Raw genomic sequence first — 10,832 nt, forward strand, 5'->3', positions numbered from 1 at the left:
CAATAAATCATCTAATAGAATGCTTTAATTTGGTTTTGAGTGCTTAATTTATCAATAGTAGTGCTTAAAAAGATTAATAGAATCCTTTAACAACACAGAGTTGTACATTGCTGTATGAAATACTGCTGTCACTCAGCCATCATTGATGGCAAAAGTCTGCTATATATATATCACATCCTAATGCATATATTGGACTTGATTAGACAAATAATTTTGTGAAGCTGTTTAAAACAGTTGGGTGCTCTTGCAGCTGAGAAAGCCAACTGCATCCTGGGCTCCATCAAAAGGAGCGTGGCCAGCAGGTGATTCTGCCCCTTTACTCCGCTGTTGTGAGACCTCATCTAGAGTACTGCGTCCAACTCTGGATCTCCCAACATAAGAAGGACATGGACCTGTTGGAGAGAGTCCAGAGGAGGGCCACGAAGATGATCAGAGGGCTGGAGCACCTCTCCTATGAGGACAGGCTGAGAGAGTTGGGGCTGTTCAGCCTGGAGAGAAGGCTCCAGGGAGACCTTATAGTGGCCTTTCAGTACCTAAAGGGGGCCTACAGGAAAGACGGGGAAAAACTCTTCAGTAGGGCCTGTTGTGACAGGACAAGGGATAATGGTTTTAAAGTAGAAGGAGGTAGATTCAAATTAGATATTAGGAAAAAAATTTTTTACACTGAGGGTGGTGGAACACTGGCACAGGTTGCCCAGATAGGTGGTGGATGCCCCATCCCTGGAAACGTTCAAGGCCAGGTTGGATGGGGCTCTGAGCAACCTGATCTGGTTGGAGATGTCCCTGCTCTTTGCAGGGGGGTTGGACTAGATGACCTTTGAAGGTCCCTTCCAACCCTAACCATTCTATGAAAACTACAAGTGCAGTCAAGAGGATGTAAAGATTTCTTGTTATTGAGACATATTTCACAAATACCATTAAAATAATTCATACCCAGAAAATCTAACAAGATCAGAATTTCAGAGAGTATAATGACTATAATCAGATTTATTCATTGAAATGTGCTTCTAAAATAGGATAATTTGTTATAATTTGCCAATGTAATCAGTATGAACTAATAAGTCATGTTTTAAATGTAAGTGCTATGACATAGGACCTTATTAGGCATAAATTAGCATAATTTAAAGTTACTGCGGTTTGTGCCAGTTGAGAACTTGCTTGCATTGCTTTTGTTGGCTCACTGCAAAAGTGCTGTTACAGTTTTTGAAAACTCCCTGGGAAAGTTTTGAGGCCTAATGAGAGGGGAATCCCTGAAGCTGCTCAAGAGCTACCTTTATATTGACATTGACATGTTACATTGTCTCAAGTTGGTGTGTTTTTAAGACTTAAGGCTGTTTCAGCTTTTTTTTTTTTTTTTTTAAATTGGACACTACTTAGGAACTTGTCTCAGTTCATAAAGCTGGAGTAACGTTTAATGCTACATGAAACTTTGTAAAAAAGTTTGTATTGACAATATAATTGGTAGGAATACATGCTTTTGTCATATTTTTATTTGAGATGAGGAAGAAACAAAGCCTAAAACACCTTTTTGCTTTTTGCTGTACCCCTAAGCGGTAAGAGCTTTAATTGATCTGGGGAAAACCTGAAATATTAGGCCTCTTAAAATGAAATTTAAAAAAAAAGTATCTGCCTAAAATTTGAGTATGAAACTGTCCTATCCTTTCTTACAGGCACATTTTACACATTGCATTTCTAAAATGAAAACCATTTACAGTTACATCTGTAGGTATAAGCAACGCAGAGACTCCTATCTTAGCGGCTAGTGTAAAACTTGTATTGGCAAGTTCTTGATTTCTCTGAAGTGTTCAGCAAGATAACCTTGAACACTGCAGTAACACAAATGAGATTACATTTAGCAGGACAAAAGCACTGGAGATTAATTTTAAAAAAAAAAAAATCTATAAACTAGGAGCTTATCATTTGGAAATGAATAATTTTGTACTGCAGTCGCCATGCTCCTCCTTTGCTTTGATCATAACCCAACTGGTGTGATGTAACTAAGAAAGTAAGCAATGTCGTCCTACAGGGCAGCAGGAGAGGGTTTTCACTAGTGCTACAGAAATACTCTGTTCATTTTACCAAGTGAAACCTCATTTGGAAATTCTGCGTACAGGTCCATCATCTCCATTCCAGAAATATGATTTGAAACAGGAAGATGGATAGATAATGGGTGCTAAGATGGTTGAGGGGAAGGAGGAATCGTTTCTGTGAAGGACAACAGAAAGTGTTTGGCTTGTCTCATCTAGAAAAGTGAAGGATCTTTTTTTTTTTTTTTTTTCTTTTTTTTTTTTCCTGTATGATACAAGTTGGCTTGGGAGAGGAGGAGGGGGAAGAGACAGTTGCTATCAGTACCAAGGAAAAAGGACAGTTATTGAAACCAAAGGTCAGTGTTGGTACAGGAAAACAAATGGGCCTCATAAGAACAAATGTAGTGTACAGTGGACCAATAGAAGCTTAGCAATGAGAATTACTGGGGAATAAATGGTGCTGATCTGCCCATGTGTGAAGATACATATCAGTGAGAGGAGGATGGGACTTATCAAAGGGGGTTTAGGGTTTTGGTTGGGTGGGGTTTTTTTTTGTTTAATTTAAAGCATTCACACAGGAAGAAAAGCTTTGTCTTAAATACTTGATTTCAATTCCTCCAGTGGTTGCAAAAGTGAAGCATAGAAATAAGTTGCGGATGGTCTCTAATTGCCCAAATTGTGTGGTTTCTAAAATTCAGAATTCACACTGCTATAGCTTTTCTCTTTGAATCATTCATCTCTTGTTCTTCTGTGAGTAGCTGTGATTCCATAGTGCTGCAGCAAGTACATCATCTTCTCTGGTATATTTAGAGGTTTTATATCCACTGTTCAGGATTAACAACAACAAGGAGGTTCATATCATCGAGCATTTGTGCATCTCAGTAAAATGTAATGCAAATTATTCAATATGCTGATGTAAATATGTGCCAAGAGTTTGCTTATTATTGTAAAGTTCTGATGTATTCAGACATAACTTCTTGTTGTAAGTCAGAAAAGGTCAAAATAGGGAAAATGGACTTTTTAAATCATGTCAGCTGTATCTCCTACCAGTTGTCATCTAAACAGATATTTCAAGAAAGTCTTTCTAGAAAACTGAGTATCAAATTACAATGCTTCCTTGGTCTATATGGCTGACTCGCCAATGAATGTTCAAACAACATGGAAACTATTGTTAAAAAAAAGTGTGTGTGTGTGGAGAGAGAGAGAGAGAGAGAGAGAGAGAGAGAGAGAAATAGAGAGATATATATATATTCAAGGGGAATGTTGAGAGTGTTTGTGTATTGCTTCTTCACAGTATGCAAAATCATTACCAAACAGCCGTAAAGGTTAATATGGACTCCATTCAATTTGATCATATGGACATCAACATAACTTCAAAAATAACACAGAAAGCTTATTTGACAGTCAGATCTCCCTGCAAAGGTTGAGGAAGGCTGTTCTTAAGGAATCATAGAATCATAGAAAGGTTAGGGTTGGAAGGGACCTTCTAAGGTCATCTAATCCAACACCCCTGCAAGGAGCAGGGACATCCCCAACCAGATCAGGTTGCTCAGAGCCTCATCCAACTTGGCTCAAATGTTTCCAGGGATGGGGCATCCACCACCTCTCTGGGCAACCTGTGCCAGTGTTCTACCACCCTCACTGTAAAAAACTTTTTCCTAATACCTAAAGCTTTGAAGTTTATGCATAAAGTTTAAGTTTATATCCAAATTGAATGAAAATTGTTCCTAATAATAAAGAACATTTTTTTAATTTTTATTTTCTTGAAGATAACTGATAATGGCGGAGAATCTTTTTGAAGTTTAACAGCATAATACAGAAGTAACCAATTAATTGTTGTGTTTTCTTTTCCCTTTTAGGAGCTTTTCCTCCACTGCAGGGTCAAACAAAAGCTATTTCTCGGGAGATGACCCTCAGTAACCTGTGGCTAGTCGGCATACAATCACTTGCATTTTTGTCAGGCGGTATGTGGTACTGCATCTTTCAGTATTTTTATCATTGCCTATTTTAAAAGTTGAATGGAACCTGAGGACACAATGGGAATCCAGACTCTTGCAAATGAGTATCATGTTCTATGTGCAAATGTGAATATTCAAGAGTAAAGGAAAATACTGGACGGACTCTTACTTCTCCTTGGGGAAATTTTAAACTCCACTAAAGCGAAGGTCAGTAACATAGTGACCTGATGATGTATTCTTTTAAGAACTGTCTGTATTTTTAAAAATGTATACTCTCACCCACACTTAAGCAAATTCAGCATTTGGACAAAAAAAGGTGCAATCATACAACCACAGTAGAAGAATGTCTGTGACAAGAAAGCTCTGTCACCACAAGTATTTCTTGGCATTGTAGTTAGAGCTCAGAAAATTCAGCAACTTGTCTCTTCAGTAGTCTGTACATCATTGATGTGGTAGAGATTCCTCATTTGCACAAACTTGTACTTTATTGCAACTCATTGTGCTGGAGTCAAAGATACTTGACAGAGCTGATGGCAGTATCTTTGCGGCTACGCAGTCAGCAGTTGTTGTATTAGACACATTGATCTCAAACCAAGACCCAAATAAGATCCAGTGTCAGGTGTGTTTTGTGAGGAATCAGTCCTCAAAAAAGCATTGCAGCATCATAGTGTGATTAAAAGCTATCCACGTTTGATGAACCAGCCCATCCCTGCTGTGGTCTTACCATCAGCTCTCCAAATTCTGTGTGTTACCAGTATCTCGTATTATGAGGAGACTTGGAAAATATAAAGTCACTTGGTTTATTTTCCCTCTGTGTTCAGAATGCATCTCAACGGTCATTATCAGTTTTCAAAATGCACTTTTAAAGGTGAAAATACAGTGAAGGAAAGGCATAAAACTTAGGGAACAGAGGTAAGCTTTATTTGTTGCGCGTTGGAAGCCAGAGCAATTCTAGCTGTTTCTGAAGGTCTGCTGGTGCTGCTGGTGAGTTTTAGCCACCTTTGTATTTTGTATGCTGCAGTCCAACCAAGGTGACCTTTGAGTGGTTTCTAGAGGCCTTTTTCTCCCCCGCTAGTTGCAACAGCAATAAATATACTTGTGGGAGAGTTTAAATAAGTAAATGCCAACCATCTTAATGTTTTGCTAAGGAATAATAGAAGAAAAACTAGTTTCCTAAAAAGAAAAATAGGTATAACTGCTATCATAAATCTATAGGAAGATACTACTGAAAAAAAAGTATGGCAAATACTCTGAATAACTACATGGAGGGCAGTATTAATTAGCTTGCCACTGTGCTAAAATCTTACTGGAAGAAGAATGAGTTGAATTTAAAGACAAAGAAGACACTTTCAGATGTGTAACATAAGATACTTCTGGCAGGTTGAGTTGGCATCATGTTTATGTGATTATACACAGATCTGAGAGAGCTGTTCCTAAAATAAAACTAATCTCTCTCAATGCAGGCAAGATAGCCAGAACTTCAGATGTTGGCATACTGCCTTTTACAGAGTAATTTTACTGAGAACAAAGCCCTCAGTAGTTTTGGCTCCGAGTTAGCAATATTGATCTCCCTTCTCTCTCCCTCTCCTGCTACATGAATCACAGTGGGTGGCGTGCAGAATACAGAACATAGCCAGTGTTCCCTTTGTGGGGAGCTGAGAGCATACCAAAATATGAGGCAATGCTAGTTTTCCTGAGTTGATGGAAAAATACCTAGTCAAATAAGCCACTCTGTCCCCTCAGAAGTTATATCCTAAGGTAGCTCAGTGGGATGGTTGCAAAATTATGCAGCATAGTAATTTCCCCTGAACTACGAGTCCCCTCATTGACTTCAAAGAACCACTGCAGCTGGGAGCTTCACGTTTTCAGTAAGACACTGTTTCTAAATCCTGTCTCTTTATACCCAGTCACACACCTGAATTCTGGTGTAATGTAAAATCCTTTTTAAAAGAAGTATACCATGAAAGAGACGCAGTCTTGGGAGGTTTTTTGTTTGGTTTTGGTTTTTGGTTTTTTGGGGGTTTTGTGTTTTTTTTTTTTCTTTTTTTTTTGCTTTTGCTAAAGTACAGCTGATGGAATGAATGTATTTAATCTGCCATTTTACAGGAGGGTGTTGGGGCAGCCCAGTGCCATTACCATGTAAATGGTTATGTCTGCTGCTTATGGGCCTAAACAGACTCTCAAAACTGCAAAATGCAGGTGGCAAGTCAGTAATTTCTGTCCTTTACCAGGTGGTTTGATCAGAACCACTGAGATGCTTGTAGTACAGCTGCTTTTATTTTGAGCTAGGGCAGACTGGAGTGATATAAAAAGAGAAGTTTATATAAGCAGATTGCACAGCAGTAACTCACATCAGGAGGCTGTTCTTTATAGACCCTGTGAACTCTATGTCAGAGCATATTGTTTTTCAAATGCAGTATTTTTTTTTCCAGTGGATTGCAGTCAATAGTAAGTGTTCACATGCTGCCTAGAGAAATTAGTAATGCGCAATGTTTCAGATAATAATTTGATTTATCTGGTCGTGTTCATTTTCAATTTGTTCCTCTATAGTCCTTACTATTGTGAGACATTTGTTTTCAAGCACTGATTGTTGTTTCGGTAGGGTGAGTAAATAGTATTAGGTCTTAGGCTTCTTTCCTGCCTGCACTGGAAAAATGTGAAGAGAGACTGATGTTGTGTCTCCTTACGGCTGAGTTGCTGTAGATGACGGTGGAATGAAACCATTGTTAAGAAACTCCGAAGTACCCTTCCAGCATGAACTTGGACCCTGCTTCACGGAAGAGAGTAAATTGGATAAAAGAAGTTTTTTCTATTAAGGGAAAAAAAATTAAATGTATACAACATATACTAAAATATGCTAAAAATACTGTGCTGGTCAAGACTGTTTGGAGCTTAGCAGGCTAGTTTGTAAAACATAAGTTCCTGTTGGTTGTAGTTGGGTTCTACCTTCTGGCAGTTGGCTGGTGTTACAGTTGTAGCAGGCATTTCGCTGCGCCATCCAGGGGCTGCTTCTTCTGGAGAGTTCAAAATGCATTTGGTAGAAAACGATGTTTTATGAACCATACGGTTGATCACAAAATGGCTAATTAATATAACTTTGAATTTATATTAGGGGAAATATAACGGAACAATATATAAAGTGATAAAGAATGAAAAATTCACAGAAAAAAACTAACTGAAAGCTGCTGCACACATGAGAACATAGCAATTTAAGTGTATTGCGAAGAAAGATGGTTCTCTGCCAGGGTTGCACACAAAACATCTGTATGTTTCTATGTTTAACAGTTCATAAACAAGTTGTTACAGTTGAAATGATGTAAATCCTAAGGGTTTAGCGTTACTGCTCTTTGAGTCCCATTACATGAAGAGTATCTGCCCGTTCACAACAAGCAGTGTTTTCTTCAGTGCCCTTTGGTGAGTGCGCCTTCCTTACAGGTTCTCTTGTATTCTACACATGGTTCTGTCAAGTATTGCAACAACTATGTCTCTTGCAGGAGGGATTTTTAAGTTGCTCTCACTAGGTTTTGAAAAAGATTTCAATTTCCCTTGTTCACTGGAAAATTAAAAGCTTCCTTCTCCCTCCTCCACCCCCAGCATCAAAAATAAGATGCATCTAGTTGCAGTAAAAATACAATGATCACTGTGGTACTCCTCATTATTCACTTGTTTTACAAATGATGTAACCCTTTTTTTTTTTTTTTTTTTTTTTTGTCTGACACTGCCATAAAGTGCTGTTAACTTTTCACCTGTTTGTACAAGAGAATACAGATACCGATCACTGTGTGTGACAGGATTCAACTGCTCCACTTTGCCTTGACGTAAAATTTTTGGGACCAAAGGTACTTAAAACTGAGATTTCCAAATCATGAGATCGGGATTGGGTGCATTCTCTTAACAGTCAGCTGGAGATTTTGTGGTGATCTGATACAATCACACAAAATAATTATACACCTAGGGTACTGTACTGTTTGGAAATAATGGAGCCATATGAAATAAAGGGTTATTTTGCAAAGTTGCATATTTGATAATTTTTACACTTTTTTAAAAAAAAACAGAACAATTGGAAGAGCAAAATTGAAACCATACTCTAGTTTAAAATGTCTGCATACATTATGAACACTTCTGAGCAGCTTTATTTTTTCTCTGTAAAAACCATAGACTGCCTGGCTGTGATACGAAAGAAGTCTTTAAAAGAATTCTATGCATTTTGAAGTTAAACCTTTTATTTTATCATTGGATAATAAAGTACTTATTCACTGAACAACTGTCCTATTAAAGTGAGTTAGTTCCTTACAATTACTCTACAAATGGTGTTCATTTTGTATTATAAAAATTTGTTTTCTTGATACTAGTTATTTTCACCTCCAATTTTCTCCTTCCCTCCTGTGTTACCTGCATTTTTGTTCTGTGTGATAAAATGGATGCAGAAACCTGTAGAGACTCTCAGTGATTCTGCAAGGGGCTGGTCGTGTTTGGAATTATTTTACTGAATACATTTCATTGGATTTTTTTTAATCAAATCTTTCCAGCAGCCAAGATGTCTTTCAGAAATGTAGACAGATACCAGAAGAAGCATTTCTCTACAGAGATTATTAGGTGTCTTTTCCCATTATTTTTTTGTATGTGGCAAAAATAAAGTTGATTTTTTTTCAATATTATTTCATGTGCTTCTAATCTTTAATAGATTATTTTATTTGGTTGTATTTTTTGGGCTTTATATCTAATGGAGACACAATCTCTATTGTGCTTACACAACAAATAGTAGACTAACAGTTTGTTTCACTCTACAGCTGCAGTGTTAATTTGTGATAGGTAACGTTGATCATTAGAGCTCTCATCAGGAAGGACACAGAGAGAAATGTTTCTGTGCCAGAAGTGGTGAGGGGAGCAGTGGGGAAAGCAGCTTCTGCAGCCGCCACTCACTCCAGCACCTGCTGGAAACTTTGCCGGCGCTCAGGCCTGCAGACTTTCTCCACAGGTCACTGCATTGCAGTGACTCGTCTTCAAGTTCCTGAGAGTCAAGGGCACGCCAAGAGCAGAACCTGGGCCCCCGCTGATCCTGGATTGCCACCATCCTAGAAAGATGTGGATCCAGCCTTTCTGTGAGCAAGGCTGTAATAATTTTGTAGACATGTATCTTTGTTAACAGAGGGGTCTGTTTTTAAAAAACTTCAACTAGGCAAAGCAGTAGCGAGCGGAGCAGTGCCGTTCATTCTGGGGCCCTGGCATCTCTTGCTAGCGATAGCTCTGAGCTCCGTGTCACCTTTTGTGTTAACTGCTGCTGTGTAATGCTGCAACATGTAACAAAGGAAAAAGGAACTCCTTGGAGCAGAGTAAGGCATCTTGCAAAACTTCCAAAACAGTGCCATGGTTGTAGTTCGGTCTACCTCTTTGTTTCCCTTCTGGGTTTTGTCTTGTTTTTCTGTGGTGTTTTTCTGTGAGGGGTGGGGGGAATTGGGGAGGGAGAAAGTGGGAGGGAAAACTTGAAATCTGATTATAAGACACGGATGGCAGATCTGGTGCTTACCAGCCATGTTGTCATATTGAAAAAGCCATTGTTTTTAATTCCTGTCTAGTATGAAATGTTTGTTTTTAAAAAATCCTTCCTGCCAGAAAGAAAAATGTATTTTTAAAGATAAAAACAATCTATGAGAACATCAGCTGTATGAGTTGTGACCATATCATGACATGCTGATCAGATATAAATAAATTTTTATCTCTCAGGACTCTATCTTGTATTTTTATTCTTCTCGTATCTGTCACAGGTTGTCTGAAAGGATGCTTTGCATTTTTAAATAGCACTAATTTCAGCTGAGGCAGCAAATAAAAAAGGTATGTGAATGCCATGTGTGCACACTCTGGTTTATAAAGAAACATCTCCTGTTGATTTTTTTTTTTTTTTTTTTTTTTAAATGCACCTCGTGAAATGTACTGAAAGGCTTGCTGCTCAGGGCACAGGGGAATTCCTGCAGTTAGGTTCCAGTTCCAGGTGTTTCTCTCCCTTTATCCCTCCCTGCCTGTCTGAGAGCTGCCCTGAGCTTTGAGTATACCCTAAAATGGTGCACTTAGCCCATGGGGCATGCAGAGAGAGTACATAACTTTCAAGCTGATTGTAAATGGACAGCTTCTCTTAGAAGAAATTGCAGAATAATGGGCAGAGCTGTAAGAACGGGGCTCGCAACGGACTGGGGAGTCCAAAATGTGGGCAAAAACAGGTGCCTGAGATGGTGAGAACTGTTACATGCTGTAGTTACCTTTACTTTTGAGATCACAATATCTGCTTCTGCAAAAAAAGGCTTTCTTGTTGGTATCTTTATATACATAGAATCCATTAGTACTTAGATTTGCCGTATGTCATTAGGTCCTCTGTGGAATAAGGAAGGTCTCTTCGGTCGGTTGTCCTTTCTGATGTCAGTCTGGTTTTGTACTGAGTTACCTGCTTGGTTTGATTTAAGACTTCTCCATGAGGTTGGAGGAGTGATACATCAGGAACTTCAGAGCAGTGCTAGTATCTAGTGCAGCTGAATAAAGGTGCTTATATTTTTATTTTAAAAAGTTGTAGAATTTGTTGTCAGTGATACTGCTGCACAAGTACTAAAGGCTGACAAGAATGGTTAGGTTTATCTGTGTTTATTAAAGATGGCAAGGAGCTCACTGGGTTGTGATGCACAGATTTTTTTTTTTTAAATTGGGAAAGTGGATGTTATGACAGTGATAAATAGGATCAAACTCCAGGTCCATGCAGTGTGTCAATAACAAGCTAACCTCAGTAAGGCCAGTCAGCGTGGCTTTGGGAAAAAGCAACAACGGAGTTGCTAAACAAAACTACAATACTAAACTTGATGAG

The 10,832-nt window shown here is 38.5% G+C and overlaps 1 protein-coding gene across 2 annotated transcripts in view; it reads left to right on the plus strand.

Annotated features, from left to right (window-relative positions):
• Window positions 1-4,148, plus strand: part of LPGAT1 (lysophosphatidylglycerol acyltransferase 1) — a 60,454-nt gene extending 56,306 nt beyond the window's left edge. For both annotated transcript variants that reach the window (XM_086745803.1, XM_086745804.1), the window contains exon 9: window positions 3,887-4,148. In XM_086745803.1, the coding sequence (XP_086601929.1) occupies window positions 3,887-4,038 (152 nt within the window). In that variant the 3' untranslated portion in view covers window positions 4,039-4,148. The remainder of the gene's footprint in view (window positions 1-3,886) is intronic.
• Window positions 4,149-10,832: the final 6,684 nt, after the last annotated feature.

The sequence above is a fragment of the Chlamydotis macqueenii genome, chromosome 3, assembly GCF_036417535.1.
Source record: "Chlamydotis macqueenii isolate bChlMac1 chromosome 3, bChlMac1.mat, whole genome shotgun sequence".
Taxonomy (NCBI): Eukaryota; Metazoa; Chordata; class Aves; order Otidiformes; family Otididae; genus Chlamydotis; species Chlamydotis macqueenii.